The sequence below is a fragment of the Oryzias melastigma genome, linkage group LG5 (assembly GCF_002922805.2).
Source record: "Oryzias melastigma strain HK-1 linkage group LG5, ASM292280v2, whole genome shotgun sequence".
NCBI lineage: Eukaryota > Metazoa > Chordata > Actinopteri > Beloniformes > Adrianichthyidae > Oryzias > Oryzias melastigma.
The window spans coordinates 22,677,140-22,703,882 of NC_050516.1; the positions used below are offsets into that span (position 1 = coordinate 22,677,140).

Consider the following 26,743-nt stretch of genomic DNA (forward strand, 5'->3'; position numbering starts at 1 on the left):
TATGATACATATCACGATTTATGCCAATTTTTCCACTTTCTGTTTTATGATAAAATTTAGAAAAAACTTTACCTGAATATTAATACGTTTTTCATTGAAATAAAATTGCAAAATTAATTTAATTATCACATAAGCGCTTCAACTGTATTTCATATACAAGTTGCTTTTATTAAAGAAAATTAATGCTGCAATGAAGAACTGCAATCCTCGTTTTTATTTGATACGTGACACAGACCTTTGGTTCAAGTAAAATCTAACAAAAACTGTGAGGTTGACGGAAAACTGGTTCTTACGAGATCTTGTTGTTTTGATCGCGGTGTAGAGCTGATCCAAGAGGGTCAGTGCTGCCACCTAGCAGTCGGAGGTTTAGGTATAAAACAAAAGTGAACCGCTAAAGGACGCTCCTAAATAATTAAATATCGTCTTGTCAGCATTTCAAATTGACACAAGTATCGCCAAGCGAAATATTCCGATATCAGAATCCATTTCCCCCATACACCCCTAGATCAAACCAAAAGTTTAAGTTATAAGAGCTCTAATATTTACAAATTAGTGACAGTTTTCTAACAATTTTCTCAATAAACAGTTTAATTCTATTCATTTTAGGATTTGTCTCAAAGCAAATACATAATTTATAGAACTGTATAATGGATTCAGTTATCAAACACAAATTTTCCATACAAGTAAAATAAGTTTTTCAAATAAGAATAATGGAAAATTTTCACTTTTGATGAGCTGGGTTTTGTTTTGACAGAACTTGGAAACAGTTGAGTTTCATCACTGCAGAGAAATGCAGAAAGTCGAGGACGCCTGAAGGCAAACGCTTGACAAAGCACACAACCTCCACAGAGCGCGGACGTTAACCGACGGCACCGAAGATTGTGATCATTAAGACAGTCGCCTTTGTGACGACGCCCTCAAAAAGATCAGATCAGCACTACTCTGCATGAACATCTTCATCTCCAGCAGCTGCGTTTGCTGCTGGCAGGTGATGTAAAGATCCCTGGCAGCGTGTTTGAAACAGGGAGGGGTTTGTTTTCTGCAGCCAGCTGCAGGAATCTGAGGTTTGAAGACAGTTTTGATTCCGTCAGTGTCGTAAACACAGGCCTCTTGCTTTTCAGAAGGTCTGAAAGTGGGCATAAAACATCAAATGATTTCAGGTTTCACTCTCAAAAACATAAAAGTAATAGAACCTTTTTAACCTTTTGTGACTGAAGGGAGTTTCAAGCTTTTATTGATTCGTGTCTGAGCTTTGGTGACTCCTGCAGAAACAGGAAGTAAGACTATTTCCTGTTACACTCTAAGAACAATGCAGCGTTACGTTTAGGAGCAATAAACCAACTTTTAGAGCAGGGGGGTCAAAGCACAGGGGGCAAAAAATCCAAAACACATCGTAGGTCACGGGCTGAACAGGATAAACATTTATTGAACACACTAAAACTACATTTAAAAAAAATTTACACTAACTTTTTAACATAATTAAGAACTAGATATATAGCATTACCTGTGATAATGCTAGTGTGAATGCTGTAAGCTGAATTTGGCTGCTGAAGATGATGAAATTGATGGCTGATATCACTGAAGCTGATAGCCAGCTAAAATATCACCTAAATGCCAAATTAGCTTAAAAAACGCAAATAAATAAATAAATAAGAAAAGGGAAGAAAAAAAACTTAGGTGAGCCAAAAAAGCTAGCATGTAGTTGAAAAAAAAACCCTTAAAAATAGCCTAAAAAACTGAAAAAAGCCTGAATTAGCCAGCTAGCATGTAGCTAAAATATTAACTAAACTATAAATTAGCCTAAAGAATTTTGTAGCCTACAAAAATCTTAGTAAAACCCAAAATAGTCCAAAAAAGCTATCAGAATGCCAACTTTTAAAACTTTAAAATCATAACTTTTTAACATAATTATGAACTAGATATATAGCATTACCTGCAATAATGCTAGTGTGAATGCTGTAGGTTGAATTTGGCAGCTGAAGATGCTGAAATAGATAGCTAAAAGCGCGGAAGCTGATAGCCATCTAAAATATTAGCTAAATGCAAAATTAGCCTAAAAAACTACAAAAATTAGGTTATCCAAAACAGCATGTAGCTGAAAAAAATAGCTCAACTTCAAAACAGCCTAAAAAATGTAAGAAAAAAAACCCTAAATTAGACAAAAACAGCTAACATGCAGCTGAAATATTAGTTAAACTCCAAAATAGCCTAAAAATCTTAATAAATGACAACATAGTCCAAAAACATAGCAGAATGTGATTTTTTAAAATTAAAAACAGAAACTTTTCACATAATTATGACAATAAGGCAGGAATATTAATCCAGAATAAATCAACTTAAACCTTAAATGACTTTCAATGTTTTACTCTCCAAAAAATATATATTTTGTCAAAATTATACAATTTAGAAACAATCGCAACATAACAGCAGGCCATTAATAACAATAAAATAAAATGATCTGGAGGGCCGGATCCGGCCCCCGGGCCTTGACTTTGACACACGTGTTTTAGAGGATCTGGGATTTTTGGTTTCACTTTTGTTCATCTCTGCTGGATCTTCTGATCTAATCAAGCCCACCAGCACATGCTCAGATGTTTGGCTCCGGTGCAGTATCTGACAGGTGTGGAAAAGTGGAAGTCAGCACTAAAGAAAGGTTTCATATCTCCAAGAGACAGAGGCCCAGATAACAGCTATCAGTGAGAGGAGCAGGCCTCGGAGGTGAGACCATGTGAGGAGGATCTGAACCTCAAACATGGCGCTTCACAACAAGATGCTCATGAGGAGGAGGAGCTGGTGTCCCCTCAGCTTCAGCTGACTCCTCATTCTGGCACGAACGTCCACACCTCCCCTCCACAACACTTGCCTGAACTCCTGAGATCTGTCCTCCTCCTCCTCTTCTTCCTCATTTCTCTTTCCAAGTTGCTCCCCTTCCTCCTCCTCCTCTTCTCCCTCTCCTCCCCGCACTGCCGTCCACGTCCACTTGGCCCATGACACGGGTGACAGCCAGGAGGACATCTCTGCTCCTTCCACAGACAGGCTCGCTCCTTTTTTCTTCCTCCTCCTTTCTTCCAGATCTCACATCGCTCCTCACAGGAGGAGAACGCGCGGAGGTCCAGATAGTTCTCCTCTGTCTCCCTCCTCCTCCTCTGATCAGCTGCTTCCTCAAACGCTCCTCTCAACCCCCCCGCCAATGGAACGGTCCACGCAGAGTAACACGCGGGGGGTTAAAGCATAACAGCCACCTCATTAAGCAGAGCTGGAGTCGCTCCTGCCGGAGGACTCCCCCGCGGATACAGAATGGTACGGTCCTGTCAGACCGCTCCAGAGAGCCGCAAAACAAACACGGACCAGGGGGAGGGAGGAGGTGCGGCACTGTTGGGGCTCCACGTCTCACGGAGAGGGTAGGAATGTGGATCCTAATCAGACCCCGAGCCTCCAGCAACCAGGCACGACCCGGGGAACCGGTTCTGCTGAGAACCGGACCGGGTTCAGCTCAAAGACAACAGAGAAAACCTTCAACAGAGCCACAACCCCACACGCAAACGTTCAGGTGCTTGCAGGGGTGCATTCTGGGTAATATTGGGAAGCTAGAAGTGATAAAGTAAAGCAGAGGTGTCTCAATCACACAAGGGTCCAAAATCCAAAACACACCTTAGGTCGCTGAGGATAAACATTTATTGAACACTCTAAAACTACATGTTAGTGTAACATAATTATGAACTGGATATTTAACATTACCTGCAACAATGCTGGTGTGAATGCTGTAAGCTGAATTTGTCCGCTGAAGATGCTAGTGAAGATACTGAAATTAATAGTTAAAAAAGCTGAAGCTGATAGCTGGCTAAAATATGAGCTAAACTCCAAAATAGCCTAAAAACTACTTAGTAAATGCCAAAATAGTCAAAAAAGAAGCTAACAGAATGCAGAGATGTTTTAAACTTTAAAACTGTAACTTAAAAAAAAGTTTTTTGGCCATTTTGGAGTTAGCCTGCTATTTACACACCAGCTATTTGGCCAATTTAGGCTTTTTTTAACATGCTAGCTGTTTTGGGTAATTTAGACTATTTTTTTCTGCTATTTTGAAGTTTAGCTATTTTTTCAACTACATGCTATCTGTTTTGGCTAATCTGGGTTTTTTTGTTACTAATTTGGAATTTAGCTAATATTTTAGCAATCAATGTTTTCAGCTATCAACTTCAGCGTTTTCAGCTTCAGCATTTTAGCTACCAATTTCAGCATCTTCAACTATTAACATTAGCATCTTCAGCAGCCAAATTCAGCTTATAGCATTCAGACTAGCATTATCACAGGTAATGCTATATATCTAGTTCATAATTATGTTATAAAGTTAGAGTCTTAATTTTTTTTAAATGTATTTTTATTGTGTTCAATTAATATTTATCCTGTTCGATCCGCGACCTATGATGTGTTTTGGATTTTAGCCCCTTGTGTGATTGAGTTTGACCCCCTTGATCTAAATGCTGATAATGTCGTAGGTAGTTCGACAAAAAATACACAAATAATACACATAGATAGTTTACTTTATCATTGTTGGTGTATCTCACACAACACTACTCGTCACCTTTCGTTCGATAACAGACAGTCCGCCTTATCATCCGGTGCGCCTCAAGTATAAATTCTGTGTATTGACTTAAAAATATTGATTTTCTGTGATACACGGTGCTCAAAAGTCTGTCAAAATGTTCCAATACATAGCCTGACTACTTGATGGATTTGGTGCATTGTGGGTACTGTAGTTAGGATCCTGTCAGAGTGATACATACTGAGCTTCAACTGTTATTAAAGGAGTTGAATAAAGTTTGACTTATTCGTTTTGTTTCACCTGATGTCCCTTCTTGTCCAAAATGATGTTACTTTTTAAAGTTAAAAACAGTTTTTATTTTTCTTCAACCAGAGCAATCATGGAGGGGTCAAAGGGTGTGGATGAGTAGTAGAAGTATAGTCACTGAAAACTTCTTCAGACTAAACTGGGATATATTAAGTTTACAATACATTTAGAATATATAAAAAGTAAACTTCAAATCTTTTGTCTGACTTTTAGTATAGACTAAATATATTTGCACTTTTACCAAGAGTTTTCAGACACACAGTCTGCTTTTCTGAAGGACGTTGATTGATAAGACAGGCTGATTAAAAAGGAATAAAAGTATTTAGTTTTCAAACATACAAAAACCAATTTATATTGACCCGAATAAAGTATTTTAATTAATCAAACTAATTAAGAAAAGACCAGAACGGCAATGAAAAAATGCTTCAAAACTATAAAGTGAATAGTTTCTGTAGTGGTACAAAGAAATGTTAGGAAACCCAAACCTCAAAGCAAACTAAACCAAAGCTAGAAAAGTTGCATTACCTGTGATAAAGCTTGTGGTAATGCTTTCTGCTGAAAGTAGTCGCTGAAAATGTTGAAGCTTTTTGCTGAAAATGAAATGCTATTTGCAAAATGTTAAATTTGGTGGAAATTTGTAAAAAAAAAAAAAAAAAAAAATTATGAAAGAATGTGAAGTTGACCTAAATTTCTGAAAAATGTGTAGTAAAATTGCTTAAAAATCCTTAATATGCCAATTTAAAAAAATATTTAGTGCGTTGTGTAAATATGAGCAAATTAGCCCAAAATAATCTTAGTGGATGCCAAATAAACAAACAAACAAAAAAAACAACAACTAGTTTGCTATTTAAATATTAGCTAAACTAAATTAGCCAAAAACTATAGTCTGTAGCTAAAATATTAGCTAAACTCCAAATTAGCATAAAAAAACCTTAGTAGATGTCAAATTAGCCCCCCCCTAAAAAAAAACAAAAAAAAAAAATTTGTTTGTTGCTTAAATATTAGCTCAACTTTAAAGTAGCCTAAAATTCCCAGGTTAACTAAGCTAGTCAAAAATGTTAGCCTGTAGCTATTATATGAGCTAAATTCCTAATTAGCATAAAAAAAGCTGCGTAGATGTGAAATTATCCGAAAGAGAAGCTAGCACATTTCATAAATACTTGCTGAACTTGAAACTAGCCTAAAATTCCTTAGTAAACTAAATTAGTAAAAAACGTTAGCCTATTGCTAAGTAGAAGCTAAACTCTGATTTTTTTTTTTTTAAATACTCTAAAAGATGAAAACATAGTCCATGAATATATTTAAAGAGTTTGTTTCTAATCTACTTAAAATTTTGAAATTTGAAGACTTTCTCATTAATTTCCTTTAGGGCATATGATGCTTAATATTTCAAAAACTATAAAGTTTATGAATACCAAAAGACACGTACGGAGAGGAGCAGGAGAATCACTGTAGTGTGAATGATGACTAAACATTCACACAAATATTATTACATAAAGCTGCTTTCTAAAGTGAGAATTTGAAATTGTTTTTTTTTTTAATTCTTATTAAACAAAGACGTTTCCAGAAACCATCCAGATGTTTTGCTGATTAAAGTTAGAATTTGTTGACATGTTGTGGTGGGATGTGAGGCTATAACTTGAATCTGTGAAGGTCCAGCTGTGACCTAAAGTTCTGACCCAGAAACAACATTCACTGAAACATGAACACAGTAAACCGTCAGACCAACAAACCCCCCAGAAAAGTTCCTTTCAGCGAAGCGGAGGATCCTTAAAGCGTTCCTGAGACACGACCGCAGTCAGAGTTTCCACATCGGAGCAGGAAGGGTGGAGCTTCTGCGTCCGTGTGGTGGAGAAAACACGCAGTTATACTTTGCTTCTTTACTGTCACTCCGAGAGGATTTTACTTTAAACTATTTATGCTTTATCATCATAGCAGCACATTTCTCTGAAGTCTTACTGTGTTTTAGCTTTGATAAGCTCAGAAACAAAAAGGAAAGGACAATAATAGTGTGTCCTTGAGGATTTTTTTAAAACTATAAATTAGATTTAAAGGTGGAGGCTGAACACATGTTTCCATCTCTGAAAGAGCTGAAGGAAAAAACAAAGTTTTGTTTTTTTGAAATCCTAAAAAATGAAGGTTTTCTCTTTTGAAAGTGCAGGATTTTGTGGACTCTTTCTTGTTTAAAGATGACATAAAGAAGCATCAATAGGAGGCAGCTGTGCTCCCCACAGAATGACACCCCCCCATTACTCAAAGGCTACTGCAAAGGCTGACGAAGCAGCAAACTCCAGCTCAGATTTCAAAAGGACTCAGAGAAAACCCTACAGGGATTTGAGGGCTCCTAAAATTAGAAAAGTACTCCGGCATCTTCGTCATTTTCTGCTTCTGAAAAAGTTCACAGTTAAATGTGACTAAACCCAAAAGCCTACCCCCCCTCACCAGAAATAGAGCACAGGACAATAGTGGGGGGGTTACGTGATCCCAAAACAGTCTTCCTGCTGAGCCTAAAATAACTGGATGTTCTCTGATCCTGAAAACTGGCTGGACGCTTCAGACTTTCCCGGAAATTCCTGATCGTAAAACGACGGGATAGACAGAAACGAGAAATGAGGAGAGACTTAAGGAGAGAGAGAACAACGGGGTTTGTGTGAATGATGGAGATGTTTTTGACACACAGCATAAAGAAGTACTTCCACTCCCTTATAAAGGACATTACTATTTGGTCCCTTAAACGGCTCATTATCTGTAACGAGAGTATACAAACAGTATGAAATAATGACTTGAATCTATTATAAAAACATTTGTTAGTCTGAGTTTCAAGGTTAGAGAATGACAGAACTGTGCTGACATCTAGTGGTCAGAGAGGGTCATAACATGCAGGCAATAAAATATGTAAAAAAAAACATTGAAACAAAAAACATAAAATATGTAATGATAATAATATATCCTGATGACTTTCACAAACAAAAAAATACTTTTTTTTAATGCACATAAGGTTTTTTATACATTATCCCCTTTAGAATTAGTAAATCTAGCTAAAGCTGTCAAAGTCGAGGCCCGGGGGCCTGATCCGGCCCTCCGGGTAAATCTATTCGGCCCACCAGATCATTTTATTTTATTGTTATTAATGACTTGATGTTATCTTGCACTTATTTCTAACCTGTATAATTTTTACAACATGTATGTTTTTGCAGAGTAAAGTATTGGAAATTATTTAAGGTTGAAGTTGATTTATTCTGGAATAATATTCCTGACTTTTTATTATTCATAATTATGTTAAAAAGTTATGGTTTAAAAGTTGTAAACATTGGCATTCTGTTAGCTTTTTCGATTTTTTGGCATTTACTAAAGTTTTTTAAGACTATTTCAGAATTTAGCGAATATTTCAGCTACATTTAGGCTTTTTTTATGTTTTTTTTAGGTTATTTTGGAGATTAGCTAATATGACAGCTACATGCTGCTTCAAAATGACTTCATAATTTGTAATTAAAATAAAACACATGCAACATTTAAAGTGGTAAAAACAAAAATGAATACAAGCTTTCTCTTCTTAATTGAATCAATTAATTGTTTTTTTCTTTTTGTACAAAAAATCAAATCAAGACCATGTCTTTAGTATTTGAATCAGACTTTTAAAGCATTCGATTACATTTGCCCTTGTGTTCACCTGTAAACAGGTTCTGTATTTTCTCCTGATAATTACTATAGCTTAAAGTCCTGTAATTTATGAGTAAAAATATGTTTAGACATGCACAGACTGGAACGAGAGTGAACTGTGATGCTGTCATGATCGCCAGGCTTAAAATATTAGAATTTTATTGTTAAAAGTTGACATGTCTTGTTTTGTTTTCTTTTAGGGTTGCTTTGTTATTTTTATTGATATATAGACAGTTTTAATTAAAGAAAAGTTTCAACAATAAACCATCATTTCAAATACAAATGAATAAAACAGCTGCAATCAAATAACAAAGATAATATTGAAAGAAAAAGAAAATATAATCAGGGATATTTGTAGTTCACAATATATTTGCAAATATGATTAAATTCTTGATTAAAATGTTACAAAAATTTTCATCTCAACTAAAAAGAAATACATGTGAGATTACAATCCAAACCTTTTAACAAAATGTTCTCATTTTCCAATTTCACCAAAAGCAAAACAAAATCACTTCAGAATCTCAAATGCTATTCATCCATCTAATGATTACCTTCATAATACATTCAATATTATCACAAATATGTGCACTTTTTGCAGCAACAATATAGGAACAGTTGAGTATCTTTTTTTTATTCATATGAGAAATTCAAAAATTTCTGGTTTGATTTTCAGCACTGGTTAAACTGTAATAGTATTTATTGCTCCCATTTAAATGTCCAAACTATTAGATTTGATCTACAAACAGAAAACAAAAAAGTAGAATTTAGTATTTAATACTAGTATTTAGTATTTAATATTTGCAAAATTGTATTTACATAAATGTTGTTTTCTGAAGGTACCATTAGTTTTTGTTGGTTTTAAAAATGGAAAATTTAATTGTAAGTGGAAAACTACTTTAAAAGAATGTAAAATGCCCAAAGCCCATGTCTTATTTAAATTTTTAGAACAATTTTGTGATATAGGTAATAGATCTTAATTTTTACAATTATTTTTATGATAAACTTTAGGCTCTATAGTAACACATATCCCTGTAAAGTAAATTATGTTGATATATACATACTTATGTATTTTACTCTTGTGCAACATTGTTTACTGTTACTTTTTTATGTTAATTTGATTTTAGTTGTTGTTTATATATGTTGTGTTGTTCTGAGCCATTTTTAGATTCAATAAGATTTTTATTTTTGAGAGATTCCTGCTGGATTGTTGAAATATTTGGTCAGAAAAAAATACCATAAAAGCAAAAAGGAAAGAAAAGATGTTAAAAAATAAGTGAACAATTGCCTGCTGTGAACCTTTCTCGCCGCTAGAGGGCAGTAACAGTTTCCCCGACAAACTACCGGAAGTAGAAGAAGAATGACTTCCTTCGTGACGTAGTTAGATAAATGGCGCTCCCGCACAGGGCGGACTGTAAACATTTCCACGGTTCCAACTGTAACTGTCTCCTTATCATCAAAGCATGTACTCGGCTGTATCCGCCTCTCGGCGCGGTTATAAGATGTCTATGTTCAACTTGCAGGTCGGTTCATGCGTGGAGCGGACGGCCGGTCCCCCTCCGAGCAACCGGAACCGAAACGAACGGTAAGAGGAGCGGAGAGCTCCGTCCGTCCGACCCAAGTTCCCGCTCTGACCCCGGACCGTGACTCGTTTCCAGGGTAACTAATGGAGAGCGAGGACGCGCAGGCGGCGGAGGACCCGGAGGTGAGCGCGCTCCGGGAGAAGGTGGAGTCGCTGAAGAACGAGCTGACAGAATGCAGAGCCGAGCTGGACAAGCTGCAGAGGCAGCTCAGCCACTCCGAGAGGCTGCAGAGGAGCACCGAGAGCTACAACGAGGACCTCCGCAAGCAGGTACCCGGATGAGCTCCTCAAGAATGCAGTTGAACTCTTGTATCCAGTCCTAGACTGAACAGCCCCCTCCCATACATTCTAATCCCCCTCCCTGAGGGTTAGTGATAAGATCCTAAAACACCTCCTGTTGTTTCACCATCAGACTTTGAATGGAGGCGTATTCATCTTTTAGATGCATATTGATGCAAATATCCACCCAAATTACCTTGATTTGCATCTATGTGAAATCAACAACATTAAGGGGTTAAAATCTCCTCACTTGATTGATTGATATCAGAGGTGTCAAACTCAATCACACTAGAGGCCAAAATCCAAACACACCTTAGGTCACCGGAAGGACAGGATAAACATTTATTGAACACTCTAAAACTATTTTTTAAAGTCTAAAACTGTAACTTTTATAACATAATTATGAACTAGATATATAGCATTACCTGTGATAATGCTAGTGTGAATGTTGTAAGATGAATTTGGCCACTGAAGATGCTAATGCTGATAGCTAAAGATACTGAAATTGATAGCTGAAGAGCTGAAGCTGATAGCTTGCTAAAATATTAGCTAAATGCCAAATTGGCCTAAAAAAATAAATAACATGTAGCTGGCCCTGCGATGGACTGGTGACCTGTCCAGGGTGAACCCCGCCTTCGCTCATCAGTAGCCGGGTTAGGCTCCGGCACCCCCGCAATCCCGAAAGGGAGGAAGCGGACAAGAAGATGGATGAATGAATGAACATGTAGCTGGAAAAAAATGCTATGTTTCAAATAGCTTAAATAATCTTTTAAAGCCAGAATTAGCCAAAACAACTAGTGTGTAAATATTAGCATAACTCCAAAATTGCATAAAAATCTTGAGGAAAAAAAGCTTAAATTAGCCAAAACAGCTAGCATGTAGCTGTAATATTAGCTAACCCTAAAATAGCCTAAAATTTGTAGTAAATGCCAAAATAGCCCCAAAATCTAGATTAATGATATTTTTAAAAACTCTTAAAATGTAATTTTTTTAACATATTAGACCCTTTTCATGGTGACATCAGACAAAATGGCGACAGGGCCGAAAAAGTGAACAGTTATTGCTGGTGTTCACGTGTAGAAAGACGATGCGATACTTTTACGTAAATAATAAAAGGTAACCTTATCAATATCAACAGAAAAATGTACAATAGTTATTCTATGGATGTCCTGCTAAACTGTATTTTCATTTCCTGTCTTTGATCGTTCACAAATCTAAATACAAATTTGAATAATCCTTCAAAATTCAATGTTTTATTGACAATATCAACCTTTCATTTGAGCAGATATTATTCTAACTGGTTCTATTTTGTCTGATGTTATTTGCCCGAATTTTAAGTGCGATCAACTCAAAAGTTGATAGAAATTCATGTTGTTCACATTTAATACCTTCAGCAAAGTCTCACATCGCTGCATTTTAATCACTACCCAGGCTAAATGTACTTGTTCTACGGGATATTTAAAATTATTATATTGATTATATTAAATTATTATTAAAAAATATATTTAAACACGATTTTCTTCAGTTTAACATTCAACCAAGCACCAAAAGTGTTTTCATTTGATAAAATTGTAGTCATATAATCAAAGATTTTTTTTAAAAATAATTTCTTAAAGTATAATTTTGGAATTTAAAATGAACATTTTTTCATTGGTTTAACATTTTAAATCTTGGACAATAATTCTAAGTTGTTTTATTTATTTTCCAGGTTGACCAGCTGAGTGCAGAAATACATGAACGCAAGAAAAAAGACAAAGACAAAGTCGACACTGAGACTCAGACGGAGGAGTACGAGTGGACGGAAACTGGTCAGTCACTTTGATGTTCCTCTGTTGGGATTGATGATTCAGTAAGTAGGGCCGGGTTAATAAAATCGATTTGAATCGATTCAAGCTTAATAGACCAATAATTGATTCATAAAAGATATAAATCGATTTAGCACATAAAGCTAAAGACTTTAACTTAAATAGCAATGTAACAAAGATGTTATTCAATACAAATATTGCCTGATATAATCATTTCCAAAAGAAATACTTTAATCTCAAAGTGCAAAAATGACTTTTTGTTTTAAACTGGTTGCTCATAGAAATGAACTTTTCAAAAACATAGACATGTGCTTGGATTCTAACAGATTAGAATCAAGCACACCTCTCTGCTAGAATCTGATGTATTTAGCGCGGTGTTTGGACAGGTTACTGCTGGTCCCGCCCTTTCTGTTACGTTTTTGTTACATATGAGACAGTACGCGCTGTCTGTGTCTACTCTGGATAAATACAGCCACACGTCGGACTTTGTGGGTTTGTTGTCTGTGTGTGAGCGTGCTGCGAGAGCGGAACCCTTTCTTGCAAAGTGTAACTTGTAAGGAGAGATGTAGAAATGCTCCATCTCTGTGTTACATGCTGTTGTTGGGCCGCTATGCTAGCACTGTTACGCAGTACCGATAATCAATCAATCAATATACTTTATTAATCCCTGGGGGGGAAATTCATTCAAGAGGGAAACTTTTGGTGTGAGCAGACAAGTTGTAACACCAGTAAATACTGAGTGGTAAGTGAGGAAGCGTCTGCAGTTAAAGCGTTTAATTATCAGTCCATTTTATCTGCAAATTTTTCTCTTATCGGAATTACATGCGTGACGTCATATGTCCATTATAGGCCTATATTATCGTGCAACCTTAATTTGCACTAATAGTTGCGATCGCAACATCGTGAAAGCCTGGAGGGACGGACTCATGTGAAACTTAAATACGAAGGATTTCCCAGGAGGGGGTCGGAGATGAAGAACACACAGCCAGTCCACGACACACGCACACTAGTGTGAATGCTGTTAGCTGAATTTGGCCACTGAAACTGATAGCTGAAAACGCTGAAGCTGAAAATCAGCTAAAATATTAGCTAAATGCCAAATTAGCCTAAAAAACTGAAAAAAAGCATCTAGCATGTAGCAGAAAAAATATCTAAACTTCAAAATAACCTGAAATAGCCAAAACAGCTAGCATGAAAATATTAGCCCAATTAGCCTAATTTATTTTAATCCTAAAATAGCTAACAAGTAGCTGAAATATTAGCTAAACTCCAAATTAGCCTAAAAAACGTAATAAATGCCAAAATAGTCCTAAAATCTAGCAGAATGTCATTATAACTTTCAACTTTACTACACTCTGTCTCCATATAATATAAAGTAACAAATAATTAACTATTAAATTAGCATTCAACTATTTTAATAGTTAATTAGTCGTCGATTAGTCGACTAATCGTGGCAGCGCTCCATCCTTATTCCTCTGTTATGGACATGTCTGCTGGTGGAGGAACAAACTCAACATGCTAGTGTTTCTGTTTTAGACTATTACAACTACTACTACGGATACTACAATCAAAGTGCGGAGGGGGCGGAAAACTGTCAGGAAAACGCCAATCCTGCAGCCACCGCAGTGGAGATGAGCGATGGCAGCGCCGCCACCGAAGTGGAAATGACCGTCGCCAGCACCGGCGACGCCGCAGCAGCAGAGACTGGAACAGTGAATGAAACCGCAGCTGTAGAAGTCTCCGATCCGGCCGCCAGCGCAGCTGTAGCAACGGTGGAGGTGCGGTTTGTTTATGTGCATTTCAAGCCGATGGTGTTTTCCTCATTGAACCTCTGTACGGCCGGATGTGTCTCAGGAGAGCGACGGAGGATCTATAGCAGACATGTTGAGAGCCACAGCTGAGGAGGCCATGACGCAGACCGGCTTCGTGTTCGATGAAACCTCTGGGATGTATTACGACCACAGCACCGGCTTTTACTACGACTCGGTTTGTGTGTTTTCTTTCTTTGATTCGACAGGACGATAAAATCAACGTTCCTTTGATGATGTGTGTATTCTTTGCCCTCATAGGCCAGTCAGTTGTACTACGACGTCAACACGAGTATTTACTACTACTACGATGCCGAGAGCGGGCGGTATCAGTTTCATTCTCGGATCGAGGTTCCCGCCACGCAGAGCTTTACGGAGCCCTGGAGAGACAAGAACGACACCGACAAACAAGGCAGGAAATTCAAGAAAGGGACCAGGAAATCATCCCAGCACGATGACAAGGTACAGATCGAGAACTTTGTTCGGTCCTAAAGAGCTAGCTCTAGACCTTGTTAGGCGGTCTCAGTCTTCAAAAACCTTTCTTTGATGTGAGGATAGATGACTAAAAGACTATTCCTTTGACCCAGGTCCGTGATGTGACTAAATCTTTGGCTAAAATGAAGATTTCCTCTTGCTGGAAAACTCAGTCCTACAAAGGTATAACTCTAAAATTGCCTTTTAAACAAATAAAACGTTTGTATTCATGTTCGGCTGCTCCTTAAAGGCTTTCAAAGGGATCTCTATCGCTCTTGAAAAACTCCTTTGTAGCTCGGAAAGTATCGGATCACTGAGGATTTATTATTGAGACGTAGAGCTGCCACAATTAGTCGACTAATCGACTATTAAAACAGTCAACGGCTAATTTATTAGTCAATTAGTCGTTACTTGGAGTCAGAGTGTAGTAAGGGTGAACAAAGTTGTGAGCGTTCAACATAAAAAACTTTTTTCATTCAGTGAGACCAAAACCAAAACTTTTATGAAAAATAGTTCCTTGTTTTAGATGCCGACCTCATTAGAGAAAAAAGGAATATACTTTTTATCAAACTCATTTTGACAGGTGACCTTTATACCCTATAAGGCGGGTTCGACTCCCGCCTTGCACACCCATGTGTCGAAGTGTCCTTGGGCAAGACATCTAACCCCGAATTGCCTCTGGCGGAACCACCACCAGTGTATGAATGTGTGTGTGACTGTGAAGCCCTTTGGGCCCTCAAAGGAGGGTAGAAAGCGCGAGACAAGTATACACCATTTACCATTTACCACGAGTGTCAAACTCAATCACCCAAGGGGCCAAAATCCAAAACACACCTTAGGTCACGGGCTGAACAGGATAAACATTTATAGAACACAATAAAACTATATTTTAGAACTTTAAAACCATAACTTTTGAATATAATTATGAACTAGATATATAACATTACCTGCGATAATGGTAGTGTGAATGCTGTAAGCTGAATTTGGCCGATGGAGATGCTGAATTGATAACTAAAAATGTTGAAGCTGATTGCTGAAAATGCTGAAAACGAAAAATCTTATAGCCAGCTAAAATGTTAGTTAAATGCCAAATTAGCCACAAAAAAAACTTAGGTTAGCCAAAACAGCTAGCATGTAGCTAAAATATTAGCTAAACTTCAAAACAGCCTAAAAAATCTTAATAAATGCCAAAATAGTCCAAAAAACTAGCAGAATGCCAATTTTTAAAGCTTTATAATCGTAACCTTTTAACATAATTATGAATAATAAACAGACGGGAATATTATTCCAGAATAAATCAACTTAAACCTAAAATAACTTTCAATATTTTACTCTCCATAAAATATATTTTGTAAAAATTATACAAGGTAGAAATAAGAACAAGATAACATCGGGTCATTAATAACAATAAAATGAAATGATCTGGAGGGCCGGATAGAATCACCCGTAGGGCCGGATCCGGGCCTCGACTTTGACACATATGCTATATACACTTTATATATAAAATTGATATAAAATTGTTATATCATCTTGAGGGGCAGGACACCTGGATGGATGATGTAGGGTCAAAGGTCATGTGTCAAAATGAGTTGATGGGAAGTATATTCCTGATCTCTCTCTCATTTGATTTAATCTTGTTTTAATCCCAGAAACTAATGAAAGACAGAAGCTGCAAGATTCATTAAAAGCTAAATAAAATATCATCTTAATTGTCTTTATTTTTAGTTAATTTAAAGCTAATGATGGTTAATGTGGGATTTACATCCACTTTGCACATGACCTGATTAGTCGACTAATAAAGAAGGGTTTGTGGCAGCTCTGTTGAGGCCGTTGGAGGAATAGTCTTTGAAGACTGAGACCCGAGTGTTGTAATGTTGTGGCTGCGCTGAGTCATCACTTCTTAGTCCAGAGAAGTTGATCTTACCACAGAGTTTCTGATGGCAGGAACCGAAATCTAACGATGAAAAGCCTCAAAAAGAAGAAGCCGATTCCGTCGATCGGCATTCGGCCAAAAGAAAAACGGATTTAGGAAAATCGAAGCGGAAATCGCGCAGCCCGGGGAAGAAGTCCTCTAAACATCGGGAAGACAAGGACAGGTCGTCGAAGAGGAAACGACACAAAAATGACTCACACCACGAAGACAGGCGGAGATCAAAGAAGAAAAAGAAGAAATCGAAGTCAGAAAAGCACAAGAAGAAGAAGAGCAGGACTCGGAGCGACGACTCTGAAGGTGAGAGCGAGCCGGAGGAAGGAGAGATCACAGAGTCGGAAAGGGAAGAGTGCGAATCCACTCGCTCATCGGCGTCGTCTTCGAGCGCTCCGTCCAAGCAGAGTCCCGAGTCAGACGTGGATGAGCCAAGTCAGCCAGGTGAGGGTAGGAATGGGCGGATCCCGATGAGAGCAGAGGACAGCCGGGCTTCAATCCGACTGTTCCACTGATGATGTTTGATTGATCCTACAGCCAAAGAGATGTGGCCTCCATGTGTGAGAGTGACTGTGGTCCGGTCTCCCGTGCTGCAAGTAGGAACTCTGTTCATCCTCACTGCCGACTCTTCCGCCACCTTTGGCAGGTCTGTAGTTTGAATTCCACCTTAACGAAAGTAACAAAAGCAGCTGAAGGTGAAGAAAAGCTGCTCTGTGTTTGCAGAGAAAAAGACATGGACCATGCAGTACGAATACCAGAGATGGGAGTTAGTAAGGTACCGGCTGAAACACTTTTCCTGGACTCATTTTGACGTGCTGAAGACACATGTCTGACATGTTTGGTTCCAGTTCCATGCAGAGGTGTACTTTGATCAGGAGCATCAGAACTACATGCTGGTGGACCAAGGAAGCCAAAACGGGACGGTCATCAACGGAAACCGGATACTACAGGTCAGCGGGAATGTTGAGGTCATTACAGGGAAAACGTCTCTGGATTTGTGTGCAGCTTACTCTTGAGTTGGAACTCGTACAATACATTATATGCATAACTGTGTGTTCTTGCAATTGTATTTTTAAATGTACACTGGAATATAAAAAACATACTAATCCAAAATAGCAGCAGGCTAAAAGAACTACAAATTCAGAACAGTTTTGGGGTTTTAACATGTTCTTGTAGCATTTTTCTTTTGCTGGAGGACATACAGAAAAAAAATCTAAGAGTTTGCATTTCTTAATATTTCTTTATTCAAATGTTGGATCAGAAGCAGACGACCTCCTGCGGTTTGAAAAAGCTCAGGTTTGTGGTGCAGCAACTGCCATGGGTGGGGCCAAAGTCTCCTTTCTCCGCTACAATTCCGCTGCAGACAAACAGATCCATGAACGTTGTCATTATCCACGTCTGAGCTGCAATCTGGCTTAAAATGTTATCTTAAGCTTGTGAGGCGCTATAAGCTAAGGGGAGAAAAATCAAGCAAAGGGCTGATGGGATATTAGCCGAGGGTAGCTTCCGTGCCAGCAGTCCCACCCACAACCCGGAGGGGAATTTCTGAGAATGATTTTAAATAGAAAAAAAATGTCGTTGGAGCAGGACTTTGAATAGAACGAACTTGATACAGAGACAAAACCACATTTACGCAGAAATCAGAGTTACAAGTGTACAAGAACTTGTGAGACTCTTTTCACTTCATCAGATGATGTTTAAGTGCTGCTGGAATGCTGGGTCACCAGAGATTTCTTTAACTCAGGTTGTGAATAATATCCGGTAAAAACTTGACATTTTTACCAGTTTCTTTCATCATCATCAAGTTTATTTATAAAGCACTTAAACACAATTAAAATCGAACAACGTGCTGCACGTTAAAGGCTAAACACAATAAAAAATAAAGTGAAAAAATAAAAAAGCATAACACATGAAAGCTTGAAGGTAAAACATAAAACACATTAAAAACCACAGTTAAATCTCATAATTGACAAAATGCTATAAAATAAGTCTTAAGTCGAGTTTTAACAAAAGACGGTAAAGGTGTTTGTCTATGACAGGAATGTCAGACTCAATCACACGAGGGGGCAAAATCCAAAACACACCTTAGGTCGAACAGGATACACATTCATTGAACACTAAAAATACATTTTAAAACTTTAATACCATAACTTTTTAACATAATTATGAACTAGATATATAGCATTAGCTGTGATAATGCTAGTGTGAATGCTGTAAGCTGAATGTGGCTGCTGAAGATGCTAGTGCTGATAGCGAAAGATGCTGAAATTGGTAGCTGGCTAAAATATCAGCTAAATGCCAAATTATCCTAAAAAACAAAGAAAAAAACGTAGGTCAGCCAAAACAGCTAGCATGTAGCTGAAATTTGAGCTAAATTCTAAAATAACCTTAAAAATCTTAATTAAGATAAAAAGTTAAAATATTGTGTTTTAAAACATTGGTTACTATTGAACCAGAACTCTCAGCGTGTCTCCTCTGACACCTCCAGCATGGAGCTCCTCCCTAAGCTCTGGTCTGTGATCACAGCGATGACAGGCGGCGCCTTTCCGCTCTCTGGGTGTCCAGAAGAGCGTGGCGTTACCTGCCATCGCTGTGAGAATCACAGCATACCCGACGTTTATATAAAAAAACTAATAGTTTGTGAGATAGTGGTAAAATGTTCACCAGATATTATTCACAATCTAAGTTCAAAGTGGTCGATTAGAAGAGACGTACCAGGAGTGTCACGAGTTCTCGTGCACCTATAAATCATAAGTGTGGTTTTGTGTATTTATTTAAAGATTTGTCTGCACAGGAGCCGTTTGGGTTTAAGCTGCTGTCATTTCAAGTTGTGTTTGCAAAAACTGTCTTTTGCATTTCTACATTTGAGTTAGAAATCAAGACTTCTGCTCACACTAATTCAGTGTGTTTGTTTCTCTCCACCGTCCTAATAACGTTGATGGATCTTTTCCTCTGCAGCCCAAGACCAAGTCCGAGCCCCGCCCCCTGATGCACGGCGACGAGGTGAAGATGGGGGAGACAGTTCTGTCCTTTCACATCCATTCAGGGACGGATACGTGCGATGGCTGCGAGCCCGGCCAGGTGATGGCTCACCTCAGCAAGCACAAGAGAGAGGAAGCTCCAGGTGGGAAAAAAACACGTCTACGTTCAAACAAAGACGGGCTTCCAGAGCTGAATTTATCCCGTCTTTTCCCAAAAGGTCCGGGCCTCGCCAAAGAGGATAAGGAATCTCTGAGACAGAAGGAACTGAAGCAGATGAAGGCCAAATACGGCCTGCAAGTGAGAGAGCAGCCCGCCTCGCCAGAAGCCTTTCTGTTGTTTGTTTGCACGCGCTTAACTGGAATTTGTTGATGCAGAGCACGGAGTACGAAGAGACCAAATCAGTGAAGAATCCAAAGTACAAAGACCGAGCAGAGTCTCGACGGCAAACGGTGGGAAGTGAAGGAGTCTTCCAGCGAGACGACGCTCCAGCTTCTGTCCACGAGTACGTGCACGCACAGATCGAACCATTCCAGAGCCAGAGAGCCACTGCTCAACACAAATGTCTTTGCTGTTTGAAAAAAGAGAGATCAGCGAGGTCAACAAAGGCCGGAAGATGCTGGAAAAGATGGGCTGGAAGAAAGGAGAAGGCCTGGGAAAAGAGGGGACCGGGATGAAGGATCCGGTAAGATCCATTCTGCTCGGTTTCTGCCATGGCTCTGAGCGTGACGGCGGTGACGTTTCCCTCCTTCTCCTTCTCAGATTGAGCTGAAAATCCGAAAGTCCCAGTCCGGTTTGGGGGCCGGCGCTACCATGTCTGTGGACGGGATGTCCATCGCCCAAACCAAGTCCCATAAGAACTGGGAGAAGGCGCGCGAGCGCTTTGCCGACTCCTGCCAGGTGGAGCAGAAAGCCCCGGCGTCCAAAGCCTGGGTCCGATCCGGCGAGGCGCCGACCTCCGAGACCAACAACGGAACGGACGGACAAAATCAGGGCTGATGGGAACACTTAGGAACATTTTTGTTTTAAATTTGACCTCCACTTGATAATAAAACATCCCTCAAAACTTCTGCTGGAGTTTTTGAAACTCATCAGGGACACGTGCAGAAGTTCTGTCGGATAGATTTCTGCTCCTCCTTCAGAGGACACGAGTCGCTTCCAGCAAATATTGACACAGTTGTGAGATCGTGTGGAAGCAGAAAAACCTTCTGTCAGACGTTAAGCTGCACACACCGCTTCAGCAAACCTGAAGCGGTGTGTGCAGCTTATCGGAGTGTGTGAATATTTGCATGTGAGTGTCAGAGGTTGCTCCAAACAGAGAAACCTACAGCAGTGGATGTTTTGTAAAGTATATTTTTGCGGTTGTTTGTAAATAAAGTGGAGAGAAGTGTCCACTCACGTGCCGCCGCGGCTCCTGGAGCTCCCTCGCCTGCTGTTCCTCCTCTGACTCGAGTTGTTACCCATTTGGACCTTTACTCCTCACTGAGACGTTCTCCGAGTTCACGCGTACTCCGCAGATCCCAGCAGGTACCGGGGACAGGTGACCCCTCCCCGCTCTGCCTGGGAGCTGGTCTCCGCCCTCATCGTAACCGGATTCGGTGCAGTAAATGTTTCTGCTGATCAGCGCAAACGTCCAGCAGAGGCGTGTCAAAACCTGATTTATGCCCTTTTTCTTTGTGCTTTCTGCATATTTTCCTTTTCTAAAACATCCCTCCACTTGTCCACGGAGAGAAAATGTGATGATTCCTGAGGCAGAACTTCTTTCCTTTTTTTCTTGGTGACTGGAACAATCAGAAGCAAGTGTGAGCAAGTCCCGCTCAGAGTCCTGGGAGCCAAAACATACGCGCTATTGTGTGAGTGACGAGGAACGAGCAGAACCTGTTCAGATCTAACTTGCATATTTCTTATGATTACGTGCAGTAGTGAGTCCGGTACTGGAGCTTTCAGCTGGAGAGGTCAGAGTTCTTGCACCACATCGACTCCTCAGACGGAGGGGATCGTTTTAACCCTATAACACCAGTATTTACATTCTTAGATTTACTGTAACTTTTCAACCGTTAACACGGTCATTCCAGTTGATTTTGAAGGAGAAAAGAGCCGCTTTTCTCCTTCAAAATGGAATTACTGTGTTAACGGTTTTGTGTTTAAGCGTCAGCGGAGATGCCTCAGGTGTCAAAGGGTTAAGCAGCATCAGATAAAGAAGACGAAGGCTTTGTGTTCTTTTATCAGTAACTCGGCCTTCAGGTATGCAGACGTGAGATTGTTTTCACCCTTTGTGGCTCAGATCATTTCTAAAATGCGGGTGAGTGTCACTGCCAAATCCCTTAACTTATATATTTCAGATCTTAATTTCAAATTTGCTGAGACAGACTGGCGACCTGTCCAGGGTAAGCCTTCGCCCATCAGTAGCCGGGATAGGCTCCCGCGACCCTGAAAGGGAAAAAGCGGCCAAGAAGATGAAAGAATTTCAAATTTGGAAAATGCGTTGTAATTACTAATTAAGAGTGAACAGATTAAATATTTTTTCCACAGCAACTTAAAAAAAGGTTAAATTTCCTTGGGGAAAAATTGCTTTAGATCACGTGTCAAAGTCAAGGCCCGGGGGCCGGATCCGGCCCTCCAGATTATTTTATTTTATTGTTATTGATGGCCCAATGTTACCTTTTTCCCAACTGGCATAATTTTGACAAAATATGTTTTTATGGAGAGTAAAATATTGAACGTTATTCAAGGTTTAAGTTGATTTATTCTGGAATAATATTCCTGTCTTTTTTATTATTCATAAATATGTTCAAGTTACAGTTTTAAGTTTTAAAAATTAACATTCTGCTTTTTGAAATATTTCACCATTTACTAAGATTTTTAGCCTATTTTGGAGTTTTACTAATATTTCGGCTACATACTAGCTGTTTTGGCTAATTTAGTCAGTTTTTAGGCTATTTTGAAGTTTAGCTATTTTTCAGCTATATGCATGTTTTGACTAACCTAAGTTTTTTTAGGTTTTTTTTAGACTAATTTTGGCATTTAGGTAATATTTTAGCTGGCTATCAATTTCAGCATCTTCAGTTATCTACTTAAGCATCTTTGGCTACCCAATTCATCTTTAAATTTCTATCTAGTTCAGAATTTTGTTTAAAAGTTACAGTTTTAAAAATTGAGTGTTCAACAAATGTTTTCCTGTTCGGCCTGCAAGCTTTCTTTTCCTTAACCTTTATTTTACCAGGAAGATCGATTCTCATTTACAATGCTGACCTGGCAAGAAGGACCCCAAATGTAAAGCCAGAAAAAAATTAAAATACATAATAAAACAAAAAACAAAATAAAGACTAAGAGCAATACACATTAAGCCACGACAAACACACCTTAGTGCAGAAGTAGTTTTCCAATAACACTCGAGGAGTCAGGAGGTGATAGATGGTAAAGGAGTTTAAATAAATATGTATATCCCGAGGTCAAAGGTCAACAAAACTTCAGTTGTGGTTGTAGACTTAACCTGGTGGCACGTGTGTTAATTTTCATGAAGATCACTCCAACAAGTTTTCTTTTGTGGGAAAATGTGAAAATTCACAAATTTCACACTTTGCCTCAAAATGGCCGCAAAGCCATAGGTCATGTGTCCATCCCATAATAGCTTCAAAACTTCCTTTAGAACATGTGTGTTGTGGTTTCATTAGTGGATTTTGAATTATTTTTTTAACTTGAGATTTTGGCCTCGATCCTTTTTTTGGCTTTTCTTCTGCTGTGATGTCATCATAATTTGAGAGTTCGTTGACCCGGCACTCGGCGTGCGGACGTTTTTGAGTATTTGGTGGGGGAGACGGGAGACGTTTTTGAGTATTTGGCGGGGGAGACGGGAGACGTTTTTGAGTATTTGGCGGGGGAGACGGGAGACGTTTTTGCTCAGTAAGAAATAGGTTTAGCGAAAACAAATCAGGTCCTTAGATTCCAGGACTGTTATGGGACAGAAATATGTAAAGCCATTATTTTTTTTTTTATTTGAATAGATGATATATTTAAAGACTCAAACTTTCATTTTTAAAAATCATTGAAATAGAAAGTGTGAGGGTCAGATGTTTTTTTAAAATTATTGTTAATGCTAAAACACAAACATTTTCATTTTTTCAGTGGATTTTGGCATCAGCTGGGATGTAATTCATTATTAATTGACTAAAAAGAGGAATTCCTTTGAGGAGGAATATTTAGTGAAGTTAACATAAATTGGGTTTACGGCTCATCTGTAGTCAGGGGCGAGGCTTACTATTAGGGAAAGTTCGGCGATTGCCCCAACTCTCAAGCAAAACATTAGTTTTACACTCATAATTTAACTGTCATAAAAAATACCCCTAAATCACTAACATGGCAGCAATGGAATCTTCCAGTCCAGGACAGACTCAAGTTAGTGAGCAGTCAGTAGCTACATTTCCATTACACGTATGCAGAAAACTTTATCAAAGTTCCAGAAATGTCAGAAAAACACAGTTTCCATTAAATGATAATTCTGCAAATAAACAAACCAACTCATGCAATAGTTCATTCAGAAACATGGTGCCAGATGTGAACAACACTTTATTTTACATTCACATTTTTACCGCGGCTCTATAGCATTCATCATCTATCAAAGGAGACGTTTGTGTCTCATTCTTGGTGGTTGGTGATTTTACAGAGGAGCTGTGGATCCAAAAAATTCCACATGACACACTCAGCTTTGAATGAGTTTTGCCGTCACTGTCGGTCAAGTGACTCATTTAATTGGAAAAAAGGGTTTCCATTGCAGTTTTGCAAAATATCAGTTTTGCTACGCCTCAAAAACCGCCACCTCCAAGTGCAAAAACTTGTTTCTGATAATTAGAGTTTTTTTCAAAATCCAAATTAATTATCGCAAATCCAATTTGTGCAATTTCATAGTCAATGGAAACGATGCAAATGTTGCTGATTGTGTGGTTTCCAGACCATTTTTCTAAAATCATTTAAAAGAATGTTTTCAGAAAATAAAAACTTTTTTTTAAATTAATGAATACAACCGCTTCAAAGTGCCCCATGCCCCCCCCCCCCAAACTTTTTCAGTCCACCACTGTCTGTAGTTAACTGAGCAGTCACAAGGAATGACCAAAAATGAAGAGAACTTTGGGTTTTTAGACATGAACTTTTTAAAATCATGGTTGAAGATCAGCAGGAAGAAAAGAAAGAAGTTTGAAGTCTGTTTCATGAATGTTGCAGGTTTGCTAGACCATCATCTACGGTTATTCCAGCCTCCATCGGCTGAACCACAGACGACCAGGAGGGACCGTCTGAGAAACGCTCCTCTGTTGACTGAAAGCCCCGCCCCGCCCCCACTTCCGCCACATCCGTCCACTCGGCTAAAAAAAACACTCCAATGCTGTCATGACACTTTTCAACAGGAAGAGTCTCCACTTGTTCAGTGTGAATGTTCACAGCAGAGAGGAAACGCGCTGCATTCCACTGGAATTCCTTCTCCCACAATTCTCCTTTTCATTTCTAACAAACTATGTTCACACCAAGCTGTTGCAAAATAAAAGCCTTTGAGGTAATCTCCTCAGAACGGTCATGTGGTGCTGGAGTCGACCCCTCCAGCAGGTCTCATGCTTCCACCACATCCAGCCTGGAATTCTCCAAACTGAATGGAAATTCCAACCCAGACTCCGTCCTCTTCCTGTAAAGTGACTCAGAGCTTCAGATGGAGGTCTTCCACGCCGGCCTTCAGGGTGTGCCTCCCCCTGTGACCTCCTCCTCCTCCCACAGACTTAACAAGAAGAAGTCAGGAAGCATCTGACCGATCCCAACACCTCAGCTTATGTTAGCGTCTGTGCAGCTATACGTTTGTGTTCTTCCCTCCACACGCTGCTGGACTGACAACATCAATAGAAGCTTTGTTTTGAGAACACAATAGTTCCTGTCTGACAGCAGAGCCTTTAAACCAGCACATTCAGCACCCTCATGAACCAGAGTCGGCCCATCAAAAGCACCTGAGAGCCGTCCCACTTCCAGCATCAGTCCTACCTCACCTCTCCGAGGATCAGGATTCCTTCCTCAGAGACAGAGGACCTGCTGCTGCTGCTGAAGGGAAGAGCCTGCAGCCTGCGTGACGGCGTCCGTCCATGTGGCTGAATGGGAAGTGGGAAATAAACTTTCTGGGCAGGGATCCATGAACAGAGGGGCTGTTAAAGGTACAGCAGTCCCAGAGCTTCTGCTGCCAAAAACAGACTTTATTCAACATTTATGTCACTGTTGAGGAATTAAATGTTATGAATGAAAAAAACATAAGAATCCACCTCTAAACCTTCTATTGTAAATTTAAAAATCAGTCTTCATTATTCTTAGATAAATTTATTTTAACCTGGAAACCACACAGATTGGAGATTTAAAATACAATGTAAACTAAATATATAGCATTACCTGCAATAATACTAGTGTGAATGCTGTAAGCAGAATGTGGCCGCTGAAGACACTCAGGCTGAAAGCTTGCCAAAATATAAGCTAAATGCCAAATTAGCCAAAAAAAGGAAAAATAGCTTAATTTTGCCAAAATGGCTAGCATACTAAAACGCAAGCAAAAATATTTCATAAACTCCAAATTTGCCTGAACAACTTAAAAACAGTCTAATTTTGGTAAGACAGCTAGCATTATGCTAAAATATTAGCTAAACTCAAAATTAGTAAAAAAAATTGAAGCATTTCTTAATTTTGCCAAGACTGCTAGCATAATGCTAAGTTTTTAGCTAAACCCTGAATTAGTAGAAAAAAATGGAAAAACATTTAACTAGCCAAAAACAGCGAGCATAATGCTAAAATATTAGCTAAACTCCAAATTAAACAAAAAAAGGAAAAAAAATCTTAATTTTGCCAAAACAGCTATGATGCTAAGATATTAGCTAAACTTCAAATTAGTCTAAAAAATTGAAGCATTTCTTAATTTTGCCAAAAAAGCTAGCATAATGCTAAACATTAGCTAAACTCCGAATTAGTCTAAAAAACTGGAATTTTTTTTCAATTAGCCAAAAGCAGCTGACATAATGCTAAAATGCTAGCAAAATATTAGCCAAACTTCAAATTTGCCTAAAGAACTTAAAAACTGTCTAATTTTGAAAAAACAGCTAGCATAAGCTTAAATATTAGCTAAACTCCAAATTAGTCCAGAAAACTGTAAACCTTTCTAAATAAGCAAAAAAAAACAAACAAAAAAAAAAACAGCTAGCATGAAGCTAAATTTAAAGCTACACTCATAGGCTGTAAAAATAATGGACTGAGCGAGCCATGAGGTCCCCCATTGGAAATGCATCACTTCCTCTCCTCGTGAAAGTAGGCCGCCGCTTTCACCGTCAATTCCTGAAACGGATATCGCCATTCGCAACCCATCTTCAGCGATTG

General features: G+C 38.8%; 2 protein-coding genes across 6 annotated transcripts in view; one reads left to right on the forward strand and one right to left on the reverse strand.

The window, feature by feature from the left end:
• Positions 1-25,401, reverse strand: part of tacc1 (transforming, acidic coiled-coil containing protein 1) — a 39,193-nt gene extending 13,792 nt beyond the window's left edge. The window contains exon 1 of one of the 4 annotated variants that reach the window (XM_036211994.1): positions 25,381-25,401. Coding sequence is in view for 3 of the 4 variants with exons in the window: in XM_024262848.2 (XP_024118616.1) it covers positions 2,864-3,015 (152 nt within the window). In the remaining variant the exon portion in view is untranslated. Of the gene's footprint in view, positions 1-2,863; positions 3,252-20,756; positions 20,837-25,380 lie in introns of those variants that run through there. The other 3 variants (XM_024262850.2, XM_024262848.2, XM_024262849.2) reach the window with 3 other exon arrangements.
• aggf1 (angiogenic factor with G patch and FHA domains 1) lies at positions 9,823-20,755 on the forward strand. 2 transcript variants are annotated; one of them, XM_024262853.2, is made up of 16 exons: positions 9,823-9,944; positions 10,030-10,091; positions 10,165-10,358; positions 12,076-12,175; positions 13,709-13,950; positions 14,027-14,158; positions 14,242-14,442; positions 14,568-14,637; positions 16,916-17,024; positions 17,102-17,153; positions 17,227-17,328; positions 19,337-19,502; positions 19,578-19,657; positions 19,735-19,862; positions 19,943-20,042; positions 20,120-20,755. In XM_024262853.2, exons 3-16 carry the CDS (start codon positions 10,173-10,175, stop codon positions 20,354-20,356), a joined length of 1,905 nt encoding a protein of 634 aa, XP_024118621.1. In that variant the 5' UTR covers positions 9,823-9,944; positions 10,030-10,091; positions 10,165-10,172; the 3' UTR covers positions 20,357-20,755. The 2 variants fall into 2 exon arrangements, with proteins under 2 accessions (XP_024118621.1, XP_024118619.1); XM_024262851.2 differs by lacking the exon at positions 14,568-14,637 and adding an exon at positions 16,399-16,822 and having other exon boundaries at positions 9,824-9,944.
• Positions 25,402-26,743: the final 1,342 nt, after the last annotated feature.

What these genes read in the sequence shown, in the direction of transcription:
- aggf1 (XM_024262851.2), top strand. Translation starts at nt 10,173, where the DNA reads ATGGAGAGCGAGGACGCGCAGGCGGCGGAGGACCCGGAGGTGAGCGCG. An exon ending in CAGCTGTAGCAACGGTGGAG is followed by an intron (nt 13,951 to 14,026) that starts GTGCGGTTTGTT and finishes GATGTGTCTCAG; the next exon opens with GAGAGCGACGGAGGATCTAT. An exon ending in CAAGAGAGAGGAAGCTCCAG is followed by an intron (nt 19,503 to 19,577) that starts GTGGGAAAAAAA and finishes TTTTCCCAAAAG; the next exon opens with GTCCGGGCCTCGCCAAAGAG.